The sequence below is a fragment of the Sorghum bicolor genome, chromosome 4 (genome assembly GCF_000003195.3).
Source record: "Sorghum bicolor cultivar BTx623 chromosome 4, Sorghum_bicolor_NCBIv3, whole genome shotgun sequence".
Taxonomy (NCBI): Eukaryota; Viridiplantae; Streptophyta; class Magnoliopsida; order Poales; family Poaceae; genus Sorghum; species Sorghum bicolor.
In genome coordinates, this window is record NC_012873.2 from 55,612,029 (window position 1) to 55,631,018 (window position 18,990).

The following is an 18,990-nucleotide window of genomic DNA, read 5'->3' on the forward strand; positions in this document are numbered from 1 at the left end:
GATCCTTTTGTCTTGCTAGTCTACTATACATGTTTTGTGATGGTCATAATTAAGCTTATATGTTTTTTTGTTTGATATTTGCAGATGGCTCGGTGGAAGCAATGCTTTAATTTAGATGAATAAAGTCTGGACACTTTTGTAGCGTTTGTTGGACATTTCGGCTTTTATGTTGCCACACAAAGACCTCAAATGGACTCTACTGAGTATTTCTAGCATCTATAGTTGTGCATAGACTTGATTTCATATTCTAAAATGGCTATGTATTTGTATGGAGAAAGACTTATTCCTTGCAAAGGGTTTGGTGGAAGCAACATGATTTCAGACAAGTGAAGTGTGGTCACTTCTAGTAGTGAAGAGACTCATATTTTGTTCTTTTTTTACTGTTTAGAATCTGTGGATGGAGACAAATTTGTGATGTATGTATTAGGTTGTTTAGATATTGTTATTACTTATTAGATGGCACCTGAATCAAACTTTTGCATGAATATGACTCTTATTTCTGATGCAGATCTTCTCACATATTACTTTGTTATATTACGTGCATCTTCAGTTTTTTTTCTTAAATTTTACAATTTTTCTCAAAACATTATTTCAAAATATATTGTATTCTCAAAACAATCTCATGATGTGGAAAAAAAAGAAACAGCAGCAGCGCATGGAACTTTGTTCGCACTCAGCTGTCCTGCATCAATGCAAAGGCACCGGATGTCCCTCTTGTGTTGACAACCTGCTGCCAAAGGGTGACAGGGAAACTCCCACATGGCGTGGGTGTCTCCCCTGCATTGGACGGGGTTTGTTCTGTCCCAAAAAATCCCTCCCCTCCGATGACTTCCCAGGGCTAATTACCCTATGGCTGCCAAAGTAGGCCTTACGGAGAATTGGAAAAAAAAAAATGTAAATAGACATATACGTACAAGGGGGGAAAAACACTGGTGGCCTATCCTACAAGAATTTGCTACGGACATGTAACAATTAGTAACAGAGCAGGAAAATTCTCTCCATTACCCATACAGTTCATCACCATGTTTCCGAATGGAATTATAATCTTGTCACCCTTGAAAGGTGCGCGGGCCTTGGAGTCATATGCAGATTCCAGCGTGTGCAATGCACCTGAAGTGCAGATTCTAGCCGTAGGCAGGCCAAGGCCATCTAGGAAACAAGAGAAGATCATGATTAATACATCATATTCGATATGTGCCAGAAATTGGTTTTCCCTATGCATTACTAATTAACTATACTGAAAAACAGTTTCACTGTACAGAAGCATAAATGGTTTGATTGCACGGCCTCTGTCCCAAAGTAATACTTATGTAATGTCACAAATATTGGTGTTCTTTTCTATAAATCTGATCAAACTTAAAATAATTTAACTTAGGACAACTCTAAAAGTTAATTTAATTTGGGATGGAGGGACTGCCAACAAAAGAAGACAATATGTCCCGATTAGATCATGTGGTACGATAGCATATCATAAACCCCAAATACACTTGATCAATTTCAGAGGCTAAATATCAAAGCCTATGATCGTTAAATTGAATCCAGCATTTTCCTTGTACTCCCACTGTTGCAAGTTGTAAGCCTAAAAGCCAAAATAACTTACAATTTGGAACGGAGAGAAAGCTTATTCGCTTGTTGAAGAGCACTCCCATGCCCTCTTTGGGAAGAAAAGGGCCACTGCTATCCACAATTGCTCTATATCTCAAGGAGCAGAATGGCAGATGAATGGTCTATAACATCTTTATAGTAGTTTGTTCTCTATGCAGTACTGATTACTGAAACTAATTCAATGGTCAGAAAGACAAAATCAATATAGGTAGTCTATAGTCCCAGTAATGATCACACTACTTACTGATGAGCATTCAGTAGCAGGATCAGTTTTAGCAACTTGAAGAGACCATGTGTGTTTCTGCTCCAACCCAGTAGAGATGTCCTGGTCTAAGTTTAGAGATGATGCCACAAATGAGTCCAAAGAAGTCAACATGCAAAACACACAGTGACACAGATGAATATATCAATTTGTTCAGAACACATAGTGATTCAAATGAGCTCCCTCCCTCCCTCCTTTGCTACATCAGCCCAAGCCTACATTACTAGTGTTCAGAATGACCTGAGTTTGTAGCTAAGTTCATGAGGTGATGCTCCCCCAGGCTTTTTGGTAGAATTAGCACTTCCAATATTGGGGACAGAAAATAAAGAAATATTAGGATTTTGCAATATTTTCTTTGAAAGGCAATGATACATGAGTTGGGAACTTACAATATCTGGAGTATCAAGTATTATTAGTGCAGGTGCAAGATCTAAATGGCATATCTGTTTTATCCTCTGATAGATGATAGACTGCTCTCTTTAGTCCAATACATGATAGACTGCTCGCATGAAGTTCCTCTTAAAGAGGGTCCACAGAATCCAATAAACTGCTATGGCATGTATATTGTGATGTAAGTTGGTGCAACTACTATTCTTCAACCTTAATTAGATAACTTGCGGATCTCTCATTGCTTCAACCATATTGAACCAAGACTCAGCCTGGGAAAACATACAGGATAATGTCAGGACTGATGGTAGTATGTCAGGACTTGCGGATCTCTCTTAAAAAAATGGAAACAGTGATGTAAGTGCAGATGAAGCTCCCAATCTTACCTTACCTGGAATGGATGCAAGTAGTTGTCCAAGGTCCAAGCCTTGAAATGAGTGCTTCTCTATTTAGATGAGAATGCCATCACCATGCTTCATAACTAGTAAACTATGCAATGATTTGGAAAACTGCCTTATAAGTAAGCTGCCATAGAATAAGCTGTCTAAAATGGGTATTTTTTTTAAGTATCAAATATAAATTCAAAATATAGTTGTCAAACAAGAGAAAAAGGAATATCCCGCATGGAAGTAAAAGTTTCAAATTAAGTAGCAGAAATCACTAGTTAAATATAAGATGAAAATGTGCCGCAGTTGCTTTTGCTCTTCCATTTGCATGCAGTGAACAAATAATAGGCTGAACAACAGTGCATGCATCATCCAAAGATTAAATGAGAAAAAGGCATGACAATTGTCAAGCTCTCAAGCCCTCGAAGATGAACCATGGAGCATGTTTTTTGGTGTAATGCCTTATAAAATAGGAACAGATTGTAGTTCTGATAAGAACCTGTAACGGAATTGTTACGAATAACAGCTTTCACTATTCCAGCAAAAAGTCCGGTAAGTTATCTTAGAATCTTCTTTTCAAGATAAATCTGGAACAAGAGTTTGAATTTTTTTTCTCAGAAAAGAACAAGAGCTTGAATCATTTCAAGTTCAAGTTACTTCAACAAAAACTAAATCATAAATTCCTCTCCTTGCAAAGGCACAAATCTCCCATGAACAGTGCAAGGCAACATCATGCAACCAAAGTGGAAGAATGGATTATAGAGTGTAAAATGCTCAAGAATGAAAAAGTCACAAACTGATTAAAATGTGCTGAAAATTCTAGATGTTTTTGGAAGCATAACAACAAAATTACTGCAAAGAATCAATGAGGACCACAAACCAGTGTAAAACAAACTTTAGGCTTTCTTCTCATTCAATAGTGAAACCACATATGGATGGCTTTTCAATTTAAGCAGAAGTGATATGTAGATTATCTAATTGAAGAACCAGATAAGGACAACAGACAGCAAGAGTTCATGACACGATTGTGAGTACAGGACACTCTTGCACAATGGACAAAAACTCTCAGATCAGAAGGACCCCAGTAAACACTTGTAGTTACAGAGATCTGTTGATTTCAACAATTGGCATAATTGATACAAAATGAATTTGCAGATGAACATTCACACTTCAAAGATATTTTATCTGAACAGAAGTGTCTAAATAGCTCCAGAACTAGAAGCTTGCCTTTGATTAATGGCAAAAGTCAATTATCTGTTGATTCCACCATTGCAAACGAAACAATCATGCATTTCATGAGGCTGTAGCTGATGACAGGTAACAAATAAAGCATGGCACTATGAGATTGCAGTTGGCAGTGGAAGCTACCATTAGTTGTGTGTGGATACTTAGAAGCAAGTGGGGATAACTGTACATGTAAATGTAATACAATTGCATTATACAATGAGAAATTTGAGGTGTATACATACTGCTAAACAACATCTTAGACATAAAAGAAAATTCTGGACCATGATGAAATGCATGCCTCAATACTCTCTCTCTCATTAATGCTGAGGCTTACAGCTTCAATAATCTGAAAACATAGAAAAGATAAATTCTCCAAGCTATCCATGGTTCTGAAGTCCAATTTCTTGAATAAAGAAGCACATGTGTTTTAAAAGATTCACTAATTTATCTCCCAAAATTAGAACAGAGTAATTTGTCATGAATGTTTTATCCAAAGACATAGGCTTCAACATTCGATAATTATGTACGGCTACTTTTGCGTTCTGATCTAAGATGTTTCAGTAACAGCTTGTGTCATAACCCATTGCAGAATTATTTATGTAATGAGTTTTTTTTTTTTTTTGGAATCCATCAGCAAGAAATTTGCTGGGCATGTATTAATAGAGAAGATTTATGTTTGACAAATGCTTATCTATCAAAAGACCTCGTAGCACATTTAATCTGGTACAATGTTATTTCAGAACATAATTTCTCCAATCTCAGTTGCATATCTGGTTTCTTATTATCTAAATATAGAAGCGATACACCAATGAAACAGCAGAAACCATTCAGGCTTTGTTTGGATGTAGTCGGATTCGCATCAATCCATATGTGTTGGTGTGGATTGGAGTGGAACTTGAACTAAATTTCACCCCAATCCACTCCAACACATGTGGATTGAGGTGAATCCGACAACATCCAAACAAGGCCTCATTTGTTATGGATTCCATTTTGGCATGCTATTCCTGCAATGCTGCAAGTCCGCAAACACAGGCCAAAACAGACTTCCTGATCTCCACAAACCCCTTCCGTCAGTCAAAATTCCTAGCAAAATTTGTCACATAAATTATAAATATAGCAAAAACATCGTAAGGAAAAAAACATAATTTGGCTCAAAAGAATAAAAATATAAGCTTCAAGAGTCTCAACTGAGTTCCTGACTCCTGAATCCTGAATCCTGAAGACGGCACCAGCAGTCAGGAGAGCGCAAGAGAGCGACACGCATGAGAGACATCCAAGTGGTCGAATGAGAGATAGGAAGATGGGGTTGAGTGAAGTTAGGCCTCGGCCCCTCACCGGCGAGCGGCGACAGCGGACGAGTCGAAGGGGAAGAGAAGGGCGCTGAGGGCGTGGAGTACGCAGAGGGTCGCAGACCACCTCGCGGGCGCTCGTCGCTGCGGCTGCGGCAAGTCGGCAACTGTATCGGTGGCCTCTGCTACCTTGGAGATGACCAGGGTTTCGTGCGCGTCTCTACGTCGCCGGGGTCCCGAGAGGGGGCGGACGCCGTAGAGCTGCTTCCCATGCTCGCCATGGCGAGCACTGGAGTAGTTCGACTGTACGAAGCGGGTGGAAAGTTTTTTTTAAAAAAAGTGGCTATTTTCATTCTAGATTTTAGCCTCAAGTGGCCAAAAAAGACTAAAAGAGCCCCAAGAGATTCTTATAGGGATAATAAATTCTGTATTTTGGATGGAACTAAACATAATCCTAAAAACTTTAGTATTTTGTATTTCATCATTTCAAAATAGTTGACATTTTGTATTTTATATTTTATGGAGAACTAAACACACCCTAAACAAGTCGCTGGATTTGTCATAAAACATATTTTTATAGTATACTTATCATACTAAATAAGTCGCTAGATTTGTCGTGAAACATATTTTTATAGTACACTTATTTAACAAAATCATAAATATTAATACTTTTAATACCTATATATTTGGTTAAACTGTAGGTATTTTAATCAATAGTGTATATATAGAATCGCATTTTTAAGGAGGTGGTGCATAAAGACTTTGAAAGAAATAAAAAAATTAAGAAGCAAAGAAAAAAATCAATATACCTATATTTAAAAAAACATCAGACTTATTCATTCATGATTATTACATTATTGATCGAGAGATCTAAAATAAAGTTAGGGGGTTCATCATACAAGTTTGCTTATTGCATAGCTCTTTTTGCTAGATTATATGCTAGTGCTTGATTGCCTTCATACTGCAATGCTCAATAGAGTGCAGCTGATGAATTTATCAAAAAATCTCATTGTTTGTACCACCTCCATACAATTTGATTGGTCGATCCATCGATGAGGCTATCTCTTAGGCTTTGTTTAGTTCACCATAAAAACAAAAAAAAATCAAGATTCCCCGTCACATCAAATCTTACAGCACATGTATAAAATATTAAATATAGATAAAAATAAAAACTAATTGCACAGTTTGCCTGTAAATCACAAGATGAATCTTTTAAATCTAGTTACTCCATAATTAGATAATATTTATCAAATAAAAACGAAAATACTACGGTATTAAAATAAAAAAATAGATATAAACAAGACCTCATTGGCCCAAAGACTTCATGGTAGCCGGTACAAACCGGGTCCCGTATATTCTGGCTCGGAGAGAAGTCCTTCTCGGACTAACCACGGCGTGGTTGAGTGGTGACCACGTACACGGTACACCTTGCTCCTGGGGTCACGTATATATACTCAAATCGTATATATGTACTCATGTGCACGAACTCCTCCGCCTCGTCGTCGCTCCGACCCGGTACATCAGCTCCTCGCGCCGGCCGACAGAGATATATATACACCGGTGGATCTTCTCCGGCGCCGGAATATATAAGATCCTCTAGCTGGTATGGTAAGCTGGCACTTGAATCTAGAGAGAGAGTCGATTCTTAAACTTGGATCATATATCAATTAATCTATATATATATAAGCTGGCACTATGATGCGCACAAGCACATGAGGATGACAAGAAAATAATCTTGTTTTTGTGTGTGCGTGCAGAGTCGTCAGCTGTTGTCAGGGTGAAGCATGTCGCCGCCGAAGCCGTGCACTAGGGGGCTGAACGGGCGCGGCGTCGTGGCCGCTGTCGCCGCGTCCAACGCCGGCGATCTGCCACTGGATGCCCTGTACGAGATCCTGCTTCGCCTTCCGGCCAAGGCGCTGTGCCGCCTGCGCACCGTGTGCCGGTTCTGGCGGTCCCTCCTCTCGGACCCGCAGTTCGCGGCCGCCCGCGGCCGGGAGCCGCCGCTTTTCATCGCCGGCTTCCACTCCAACGCCTCCGAAGCCGAGGGCCGCCACGACGTCCCCGCCGGCAGCGTCGCCAACATCATGGATCTATCCGGGCACGTCGTGAAGCAGGTGCGCATGGACGGGCACAGGGTCCAGAGCATGCCCCTCAACCTCGCCTGCGTCAGGAGCATCGCCGACGGCACCTGCTGGCTGCTCGACCCAGCCACGTACAACACGACTGATGCCGCAGCCATGCGCTACTACGTACGGGACGGAGAGGACCCGATCTTCTGCGACAACGGCATCCATCTGTTCGGGCAGGTGGCGAGCACGGGGGAGTACAAGGCGCTCCGGAAGGTCACTCGGTCACACCTCGGCGAGTACGGGTTCCTGTACGAGGTCTGCACCCTGCTCGGCGGCGCCGGCGGCCGTCCACGGTGGAGAGCGGTGGAGGGCCCTCCGGACACCTTTTGCCAGACTCGAGCCACGGGCGTGGCCATTGGTGGAGTCGTCTACCTGTTGATCGCGGCCGTATATTTTGCTGTCAGGAGCAAGAACCCAGCAGCCGTCCAGCGAGACTGGGTGTACTCGTTTGACCTCGAGACAGAAAAATGGCTGCCGAATATCAAGGGCCCGCCCCAACAAGCAGGCTTCTTCTTTATCGATGATCCAGCAGTTCCGCCCAATGGCGTGAGGTTCTCCTTGGCCAACCTGAATGGTTCACTGGTTGTCGTCCATGGCCCGTCTCCCGAGACCAATATGGATCTTTGGTTTCTCATGGATTCGGAGAAGAGCCTCTGGGTCAAGAAATATAGCATACGGTTGACGATGGAACGATTGCCCGGCTATTTTCAGCCCTTGGTTGTGTTAGACGATGGGAGAATAGTCGTTGTATCCACATGTAGTACGACAGGTTTACAGAGTTTGGAAATTCACGATCCAAGAACCAAATCTTTTTTGGCTGTGGCAGAGATGGGCCGTTGCTGTGCATGCAGTGTGTACACGGGAAACTTATTGAGCTTAGGGTGGTGGCAGCCCACAGACAATGAGGTAAGTGACTGACTATTTTGTTCTACGTACTGTTATTTGATTCGTTTACTGCAAATTAGGAACTGGAGTTTATTTGATTTAATTTCTTCCTTATTATATTCCTATATATATAACATTCTATCTTCTGACGGTGTAATCTAATATCCCTTATTATATAACATGTTTATTTTCTGACGGTATAATCTATATCCTAGATGCCTATTTTGTACACAAAAAAAGTTTATTATCACCAAATAGAGATGAATAAAATCTGGATAAATACTAATTCCTATTACTGGTAAAAAGATACAGATTAAAAGGAAGAGTTCCCATGGTCTAGAATCTACAAAAATTTTTGTTTGGAACACGAAATAGCTTTGCATGTATTCTGTTGCAAATGAAACTACCGATCTTCTTTGGTCTTTTTCGGGACAGAGTATTAGAATGTTCTCTTGGTCTAAAAAGTAAGTCGGATAACATTTCTCAAATGATGCGTCCGTGGTTGAGTTGTTTCCTCAAGAACCTGATGTTTGTTTATGTGGGACTTGCCTTGGTTCCATGGGTTATTTGGAAAGTTCTATTGTGTTATTTCATTATTACTCATTAGATTGATATATGTGGTCTTTGTTGCAGAAAGAGGAAAAAGAAGAAGTTATGCATGATGGTGTCGAGAGGACTCAGAATGTCTTGAAACCTGGATTGCTGACTGGTCTTTGTCAGATTAATTCGTTATGTGGTCTTGCTGATGCTTTCCTTTATGTTATGACAGCTTGGAAATCCCGATTTCAGTGTGGGGTTCCTGCATGTTGATGCTGCTTTCCTTTTTTGTTTTTGCTATCTGTTATCTATCAGTTTCGGAGTGAAACTTATATTAAGGGTGTGTTTGGTTGGGCTGTGACTTTTGGAAAAGCTACTGTGAGCTTTGAGCTTTTGAAAAGCTGCTGTGGGATGTGGGCTTTGAGAAACCCAAAAGTCATTTGCTTGGTCACTTGTGGCTTTTGGAAAAAAAACTGAACGGATCTCAAAAGTCAGTGAAAGGAGGGGGCGAGGTGCTTTTGGATTTGTACTACGAGAAAAGCTGCTTTTGGGCAAAAGCACTTGTGGCTTTTGGGCCCTTTGGTTGGCTTTTGGCTTTTACAAAAGCAAAAGCAGGTTCAAAAGCCCAACCAAAGGGACCCTAAGTGAGAATGTATCATTTCGCCATAGATTGTATATAGTTACCTATTGAGCGACTTTGAGTTGTATTCGAAAGGTGCAACCCCCTCCATTTCAAATTACAAGTCATTCTGATTTTTCTAGATAGATAGATTTTACTATGTATATATAGAGACAATATTATATACTCCTCTATGTAAGTAGCAAAGACAACGTATCTATAAAAGCTAAATCAATTTATAATTTGGAAGGAATGGAGAGAACATATCCTACATTAGACATTAATTCTACTCCCTTCGTTTTAAATTATATAAGTCACTTTGACTTTTTTGATACATCGATTTTGCAATATATTTAGATATAACAGTATCAAAAAAGTCAGAACGACTTATAGTTTAGAACCGATGCAGTAATTGAAACCGCATTGGTAGTACTTCTCGGTTTTGATCCTGCTTTTCCCCTAAACTGATTCCTGAGAAATTACACTTAATTACTATCACATACCTACTGCTCAAGATATAGTGTCCCGTGTCCTGGACAAATATGATGTCTGTTGCTATGTATATATAACGGTGACTTCATTAGCAACTGCAGGGGTCCATCGCTGTAACCTTTAGCAACCGACTAACTAATGAAACTATCGTTGTACACCCCTTTCAACAATTTTAAATTCATTATTTAAATTCAACAAAGAACTAAGCTCCACATTAGGATGGAAATTGCTTACAATTCAATACTCCTTCCTTCCAAAATTTAGATCATTTTTTGTTTTGTCCTAAGTCAATTTTTTTCTAATTTTGATTAAGTTTATGAAAAGTACACCAACATTTACAATGTCAAATTAGTTTGATTAAATCCGCCATCAAATATATCTTGAATAGTATGTTTATTTGGTATAGTAGATGTTCATATATTTTTTATTATAAACTCAGTTAAAAATAGAGAAAATTAACTTGGGACAAAACTAAAACGGCCTTTGATTTCAAACAGAGTTGGGTAGAGAAATTTTACAACTTGTAGCAATTCCAAAACTAAAACAACTTCCTATAATTTCACAAAATTCCACTGAAGCAATTCGGTTTATGAATGAAGGTTGTTCCCTCTGTCCTAAATTATAAGAGTTTTATATATCTAATAAAGAAGCCAAAAGCCCAAAACAACAATAATTTAAAATAGAGAGTACAACGATATATTGATTTGATTCTTGGAAGCAAACTTGAAAGTGAGTGTGGTTGTAAAGTGTGGATATGAATTGCATCATATTCAACTGAACTCTCTTTACGTGTTGCAGCACATTATGTAGGTCAAAAGGGCTCGGACTGTCAAGCCAGTAACTTAAGGAAGCAATTCATAGACAGAGCCACAGATATGAGACTTGAAATGACAGGACAGCGTTTACGATAAATGAAACGTCCATGGAATTGATCTGCGCTTTCCTCATTCTATAAACTCTTGGGATACATGTACCAAATTAGCGCTTAAAACACAAGTATTCTTAAGGACTTGTTCCCCACTCAAGGAGAGCAATGCTCATGTCTTATGGAAGCCTTGGTGAATTAAGTTGACCAACCCTTCTAGGGTGGGAAACATTTGCAGGGCGCCAATTGCAGGTAGAGCTCCAACACAAACAGCAGTCCTTACAGGTCAATGACCCGTGAAAGCTTCTGTATGCGGTTCAGCAAGAAGTCCCCTTGTTTGATGGTTGCCTGATAGAAAGCATTCCTCTCATCAGGTCGGTTTGTCTCCAGGACACCAGCAACCTTATCAATCTTGCAGTGAAGCTTCCCAGCTGCAATGAACCGTGACAGTTCCCTACAAGTGGAAGGAAGACTTTATGAATACAACACAGTATGAGAAAACCAAATTATCGTTCATGGGAATTGCAACGACAGAATCACGTACTGGTCAATGAAATCAACAGATACACCGAATGCAGTGGCCATTGCTTCCATTGTCACACTCTTGTATGACTCCAAGAATTGTGAGTAGACAACAGTGCGGACTTCCCTCATGTAGTAGCGGAAATGAGGCTGAAGATAACGGTCTAACTTGATTTGCTCCGTCAAACCAGCTGAAAATAATTACAAACCATATCAATATGAGCTACAAAATATACCAACAGTAATCTTATAATATTGCAGGAGTATCGACAAGTTGTTTAAATATCTGAATCTGAACTTACAAAATGCAACAAAAAATGACTTGTACTGGCAGTTGTACAGGGAGTTGAGAAACTCAGAGAGGTGAGGTACTTTGCCAATCACAGCCAGGATTTCTGGTGCATCTACCACCTACAAAATTTCTTGTTATCGAGGAAACAATGATACGATGATAAGGAAACATAGCAGAGTAGACAAAGTTTAAATACCTTTTGTTTCAGAGATACACGATCCAAGGTGATGATACTTGTGAGGACTGTATAGAAGATGAACGTATCATATGGGAATAACTCATAAGTTGTGAAAGTCGAAATAGAGTCTAAAAATAAGCTGGCAGCTTTCTTGAAGTTTCTGGTTGCCATGCAGTACAAGCCTTCATATACTTTCAACCTGTTCTTCCTCTCCCAATCACCTCCTTCCTCAAACAAGCTACAGCCAGTAAAATACATAGTAAAATATCATCACTAACACTGTGTGCCAAATGGCAGATTGGAACTACAGACAAAGATAGAGCTTACTTCTTTGCCTTCTCAATGGATTTTGAGATCAGATCAAAATCCATGTAGAAAAACCCAATCTGCAAAGTGTGAAACACCAGATCCATCTTTTGGCCAACGGCTACAGTTTTTCCTTCAGTAACTTTAAGCTGTTCCAGGGCCTTTTCCTGAAATAATAGTTAAAGAATGTGTCAACCACAGGACATCTTTTGTGAACAAAGCCACAGATAAAATTGTCCAAACATAGCAAGTCCTACCTTCTCACCGACCCTTATGAAGTACAAGGATTTGGCAAGATGTGCTTCACGGACTTCACTCTCGCCCAAGTTCTCCTCGGCATCAGCGATTCTTCACAAAAAGGAGTTCAGTTTTGGAAGAACAAAACACATACTTGTAAGCTCACTTGAAAATTGCATCATTATACACAGTGAAAAGACAAATATATTTGCAAGGATGAAAATTCAGGGGTCCTGTTGGAATTTCTAGTGTAGTTTGTTATCTTAACTTGCTCTTCCTTCACACTCAGGTTGTCAAATCTAACCTCATTTACACTGAACTATACTTAACTGAGTTTTATTCATGTAGTGCATACTGCATAGACTCATCTGATGTTAGTTAAATTGAACATCAAAACCATGAACTCTGAACTGTGGTGGTCTTTAGAACCTCTAACTACCTTCCTCAACCCTAGCTAGACCATGTAACAGAAACACAATAAGCAAAAGTAGATGCAGGGAGGATAACGGCATACTCTGGAATGCAAACCACCTCAAAGATATGAACTATATATTAGTGTGGACATAAGTGTTGAACACAATTAGAGACAACTCTAAAAAATTGGGGGAATTTTTTCAATAGAACTTATTCTCACCCCAAAGAAGCCCTAAATCATAACCCATAACACATCAATCCAGTGCGACCCGTCGCAAGTTATACCACCGTCCACCTATGTCTAGCACCCAAACTAAAGTTGACTCGTTTCAAGCAAAAGATCATGGCACAACCGCACAACCTGAGCTATGATTACCACCACAAAAGCGTTCACAAATACGGTACCAGATAAATAATCGATATAGCCACGGCAAAGAAGCCACTCCGAGCAGCAGGAGCAGAAGAAGAAACCACTCACTTCTCATCGAGCTTGCGGATCTCCTCGTCGATCCTCCCACGCATCTCGGCCAGCAGCGCGGCGTCCGCCTCCAGAACACCCGCGGTGACCAGCGACTCAAACAGCGTCGCCATATCTGGAGATTCCACGAAATCAAATCACACTAGGAGCAACGCGTCGGGGGAAGAGGGGTGGGGGAGAGGAGCGGCGGCGGCACGGTACCATCGGATTTCACGGTGTCGAGGACTTCGGCGCGGAGGGCGACCTTGGAGAGGTCGTCGACGGCGGGGTGGGACAGAAGGAAGAGCTTGTGGGCCAGCACCAGGTGCCGCTCCTGCTTCCCCTCCTCGCCGGCGCCGCCGTCCATCTCGCTCGCCGCCGGGAGTCTCTCGCTTCCGTTCGGTTCCGGACGCTGGCTCTCGCTTCGGTCGCACGGAGTCCCGGGTGCTCGGGCTGGGGTTTGCTGCTGGACTACGAGTGGGAGGATTAAACGGGCGCCGAAACGTGGCCCAATTGTAAACGGCATCCGGCGGCTGTAGCTCACGGGCCGAATTTGCCGAAATCTTTCTTGCAAATTGATCGTCATCCAAACAAGCAAAAAAGTTCAATTAACCTCCTCGAAGGTCCAAATAGCCAGATATTTATTTATATTTAACAAGCATAAACCTAAATAAAATATATAACTAATTTATATATTATTCAATAAGTATGAAAATTTTACTACAGTTTAAGCATACAATAATTATCCCACCATAAAATTCTACCACAATTGAATTATAGAAACTGCAGCTACGAATTATTTCATTTAATTACAGAAAAACATAGATTTAAAACTACAGCAAAAACTTTATACTAAAGTATACCAGATTATATGTTCGCTGTGTAGATTTACTCATATGGGGTCTTACAAAATTATGTTTCTATTTTATGATTTTTCTGTGTTTTACTATGATGTTTTAAAGATTTGACCGAGATAAATAAAAGAAGATAAAACCACCTTAAAAAATGCTTATAACAGGGTCATTGAGGTAAAATGAATGGTTTTAAAAGTTGGGGGCAGTGTTTTTATCCTATTTTAGAGTTTAGAGAGAGAAATCAAACTTTTGTAAAAGTTCATAAAGTAATATGGACTTTTTCTTTTTTTTTTAAGCCTGCTATGTCCAATCTGCGGCCCAACACGTGTGGGAACTCGATGTTTCGTCTGTAGCCGACGAAACCACGGCCATAAGTCGATGCATGTTAAAGGGGGACTAGGCTGGTAGCGCTAAGGGCTTCCCCAACGCATATACGTGGCGTGCTGCCCCAAACACCAATCTGGCATTGTATGTCCACGTCTTCACCGATGGTAGTCTCGCAGTCTGCCAGAGCTTTCTGTAGAAGATGCGATCGCTTCATATGACAAAAAGTGCAGGCCGCAATTGAAAAACGCGTTGTGGTGATGGAGCAAGCTTCCTCCCTCTGAACCACTTATGACACATGTTTTGGGCACGAATAAAGTGAGGTACGTTCTGAGTCTTCCTATCACAGCTTGCGTTGTTGATTTTGGTAGCTCAACCTATCCTGCCGATGTGGCTTGCTTTTTTATCCTGAGACATACAGAACCTACCGCCTGCATTGAAGAAGCCCTAAGAGCATCTTGAGTGGGGATTTCATGATCTAGTTTTTAACATATCTATATTTTAGAAAACTGTGTAGAAGAGTTTTATCTTTAAAGCATCTCTAAAGGCTTTGGCAAATTGACTTGGCATTTGTTGCTATTTACAAACTCCTATAACAAAATACAAATGATAAAAATAGATCATCTTCAAGGGAATTGGCATTTGGACTTGGCAAAGGATAAAAATAGAAGGTCTCCAGGCGCGCGCTTTTCTCGCGCGTGACTTTGCTCGCGCAATCGGGTTTGCAAAGTCATCCACAGCTTGACATTTTTGCCAAGTTTGCTCTCTCATTTGCCAAGTTGCCCAAATTGCAAACTCTAAATGCAAAACCGTTGAATATCTCTTTTAGAGTTTTTTTTGCAAATTACTCAAATGCAGAACTCTTGGAGATGCTCTTAGGTCAGTCTTAATGCATAGTTTCATGGCACAGTTATAAACTAGGTAACCGAGCTATATGAATTTCATGAGGATGAAACTCCTCTCTCATATGATGAAACTCCTTCGTTTAATGATCATGCCAAATCAGCAATTTTGCTTATGTGGCACTCTATTTAATGTGCATGACACTCTCATGAAATATACATTGAGACTAGCCTAATAAAACTCTCTCTAATTATATAAAACTTTTACCATCTCTCTTCATTAGTACAGTACCACATCAACATATTTAATATCAAAACTCTAAGGTCAGTCTCAATGCATAGTTTTATGACACAGTTACCAAGACTATAAACTAGGTAACTGAGCCACATGAGTTTCATATCTCTGAGGGCACTCACAATGCAGACTCTATCATGGAGTCTAAAGTTATTTATTACCTCGAACAATGTGGACTTATAGTCTAAATAAGACTTGGAGTCTTATTTTTTCTACCTCTTTCTTCAATAAATATGCTGCCACATCAGCAAAATATCATAAATACTCCCTCCGTTCCAAATTATAAGTCATTCCAAGAATCTTGGAGAGTCAAAGTATTTTTAGGTTTGACCAAAAATATTGAGAAAAATATAAAGATTTATGTCATAAAATAGGTACACTATAAAAATATAACTAACAAAGAATCTAATGGTACTTGGTTGGTACCAAAAATATTATTATTTTGCTATATAAATTTGGTCAAACTAGAAAAACTTTGACTCTCCAAGATTCTTGGAATGACTTATAATTTGGGACGGAGGGAGTAATATGTAATAAATTGTCTTAGACTCTATGATAGAGTCTTGCATTGTGAGTGCCCTCATCTGATGAAACTCCTTCATTTAATGGCTCTGTCAAGTCAGCAATTTTGTTTATGTGGCATACTATTTAATGTGCATGACACTCTCATGAAACATACATTGAGACTAGTCCTAGGTCAGTCTCAATGTATGTTTCATAAGAGTGTCATGTACATTAAATAGGGTGCCACAAGTAAAATTGCAGACTTGACAGGGTCATTAAATGAAGGAGTTTCATCAGATGAGAGAGGAGTTTCATCCCTATGAAACTCATGTGGCTCGGTTACCTAGTTTATAGTCTTGGTAACTGTGCCATAAAACTATGCATTGAGACTGACCTAACTGCATCGGCAAGAAGTGCGCCTGCTAGCCAATGGGCATGGGCTCATTGGCCTCGTTGGCCGGTGCAGAGCTGGAGGACATCATCAGGACAGGAGGCGGCGGGCTTGGAGGTTGGGCATCAAACATGTGCAATTCGATCTCGCGAGTCATGACATGCCAATCGGCTCGTGACTCGTCGTCAAAGAGTCGATCACCTGAAAACGCGTCCGAGGTGAGATCGTTCAAAAGGTTTCCGGTCAGCAAGTTTCACGAACGAGCATCTATTTGCTCCTGCCCTCGCGCTTTGATTTGATGTTTGAAAAAGGGACACTTTTCAAATTTCAACTGGTGGACCGGTGCAGTGTGCCCGTGTCTGAACTCTGAACCCATCAGGCGATCTGAACAGTCAAGGCAAATGCAGAAAGCTCGGCCTCCGCGGATTGTTGACACTTGACAGAATTAGGCCGCACCGCATATACTGTGAGAGTCCACATTGTTCTCACTTGATCGCGGACTTGTTTTGTGTACTAGTAAAAAAATGAAATGGAGTAGAATCTTTGGGATGTTGCTGTGATAACCTAGTAATAATAGATAAAATAAATTGTGCTAGCATGTGCATACTCATCAGTGATGTATGGGCAAAACCATATGGTCCGCACGTAATTAACTACTATTTCTTTCATCTCAAATTATAAGGAATTCCAGAAATCTTAAAGAGTTATCTCAAGTTTGACTAAAATTATAAAATACTATAAAAATATAATTAATAAAGAATCTAACAGTACTTAGTTGGTATTATAAATATTATTATTTTATTATATAAACTTAGTTAAATTTGAGATACTTTAACTTTTCAAAATTTTTAGAATGATTTATGATTTAGGACAGAGGAAGTATTATATTACTAGTAGTGGTACTATTTAAATTTAACTGATCGTACCGAGCATAGAGTTGTGGAGCATACCATCGGCTGCATGTAAACACATGACGAACGTGCTGCTTCAGGGCGTCGTGCATTTCGAGCCTCTTCTATTTCTTGAGTACAGTAACACTCATAATTTAAGGCCTTGTTTATTCGCAAAATTTTTGAGTTTTAGCTACTGTAGCACTTTCGTTTTTATTTGACAAACATTGTCCAATCAAGGAGTAACTAGGCTCAAAAGATTCATCTCACAAATTACAGTGTGTAATTAGTTTTTATTTTCATCTATATTTAATGCTCCATGCATATGACCAAAGATTCGATGTGACGAGGAATCTTGAAAAAAAATTCGAACGCCTGAGCCCTCTTCGCCGTGCGTCTACAACGGGGCACTCCCAATCATGATGTGACTTCAACCACGATGAGATTTGCAAGATGAATACTCCACATGAGTGGTGGGGTTGGATCTGGATCAATTATGGATTTGGCTGTCTAGTTGCGTCTCTTAAAACGTAAAGAGGAAACATCAGCAGAGGAGTATAAACGCCCTTTCGCCACATAAATACAAGTTTGGTACTTTGGTTGGGGTAGTTGGAAAGAAAGAATGAGAGTTTAGAGCTAGAAGTTTAATATTCCCTGTGTCTCTAAAAGAATATAATTTTCATTTCTCAATGAGTTAAACTATTTCAACTATAATCATATCTATACGAAAATGTACTAGTATTTTTATATTAAATAAATATCATTAGATTAATTATAAAATATATTTTCAAAGTAAATCTATTTATAGACATAAATGTTGACATTTTTTCCTTTAATAAAGTACATCGAACTTGATTTTTTTACTAGTATTAAACCTAGAATTGCATTTTTTGGTAGGGATGGAGGGAGCAGTATTTATTTGTTTTCTTGGGAGGGGGGGGGAGGGGGAGTTTTGGTGCGAAAGAGAATAAAAATTTAGAGTACAAACTACCACAAACACTTCCAGGGGGTGGTATTTGAGTGGAGGCTATGCTTTTGGTTCATTATCATATTACTAGTATAATGCCCGTGTTAACGCTACGGTTTTATATTAAAAAACACACATAAAAATAATCAATGATTTTGTTTCATATTTTAACTTTTACACAATTGTATTTGAGCATGTATACAATCCAGAAACACTTATGCATAAGAATATATAGTAACGTTATTTCTCGAATTAACCATCTAAGTTACATTCTGCCTAAGTCCTTAATCATAACTAAGTCTTTAACCATGACGTGGAGATCTTTAGAGAAGCTATCAGACATTCATTTGCACAACTCTCCAAATTGTCCGCCGAGTTCCATCCTCAGTGAAATTGAAAGTTGCGCATGATAGATAGTAAGCTAAGTTCTATGTAGTGTACAGACTATAGTTAGAAAACATATACTCCCTCTGTCCTATAATACAATGCATCCTAAGAATTTTAGGACGAATTAAAAGAGAACACAAAAGACGTGGGTTTTTTTAGAATGCATTGTTTTTGAGGACAACTTTTGAATGCTAAAATGATTACAGGACAGAGGTAGTATGCTTATAGTGTTGATTTGGTGGCAATCTTACACCATCCTATGACTTTTGAAATTGTATACAAGAAAGTCTCCCAATTTCCTAGAAAAACACATTTGTTTATTTTTTGTATATAAATCAAATGGCTATTTTGTGATAAGAAAGATGAAACATATTCTAAGATGAAACACATGTGTAGAGAATCTTCGATTCCAGTTATAAATATTGTCGTTCCACTTAGAATTTATTA

The 18,990-nt window shown here is 39.5% G+C and overlaps 1 protein-coding gene and 1 long non-coding RNA gene across 6 annotated transcripts; both read right to left on the reverse strand.

Moving 5' to 3' along the window:
• On the reverse strand, nt 778–5,489 carry LOC110434918. 5 transcript variants are annotated; one of them, XR_002452483.1, is made up of 8 exons: nt 5,203–5,489; nt 5,056–5,083; nt 2,641–4,950; nt 2,257–2,526; nt 2,108–2,167; nt 1,850–1,935; nt 1,601–1,778; nt 778–1,149 (listed from the first exon to the last, which is right to left on the reverse strand). It is a non-coding gene; the product is annotated as an uncharacterized LOC110434918 (long non-coding RNA). The 5 variants fall into 5 exon arrangements; XR_002452482.1 differs by having other exon boundaries at nt 1,850–2,167; XR_002452484.1 differs by having other exon boundaries at nt 1,850–2,414; nt 2,646–4,950.
• On the reverse strand, nt 10,574–13,558 carry LOC8070615 (26S proteasome non-ATPase regulatory subunit 6). Its single transcript, XM_002454085.2, has 8 exons — nt 13,312–13,558; nt 13,111–13,225; nt 12,239–12,329; nt 12,003–12,148; nt 11,694–11,913; nt 11,508–11,616; nt 11,228–11,396; nt 10,574–11,137 (listed from the first exon to the last, which is right to left on the reverse strand). Exons 1-8 carry the CDS (start codon nt 13,454–13,456, stop codon nt 10,963–10,965), a joined length of 1,170 nt encoding a protein of 389 aa, XP_002454130.1. The 5' UTR covers nt 13,457–13,558; the 3' UTR covers nt 10,574–10,962.

Excerpts from the sequence above, each read along its gene's own strand:
- LOC8070615 (XM_002454085.2), bottom strand. The coding sequence starts at position 13,456 with ATGGACGGCGGCGCCGGCGAGGAGGGGAAGCAGGAGCGGCACCTGGTG. Across the intron at positions 12,149-12,238 it reads TCATAAGGGTCGGTGAGAAG|GAAAAGGCCCTGGAACAGCT; the intron begins GTAGGACTTGCT and ends CTATTATTTCAG. Across the intron at positions 11,397-11,507 it reads GTCATTTTTTGTTGCATTTT|CTGGTTTGACGGAGCAAATC; the intron begins GTAAGTTCAGAT and ends AATTATTTTCAG.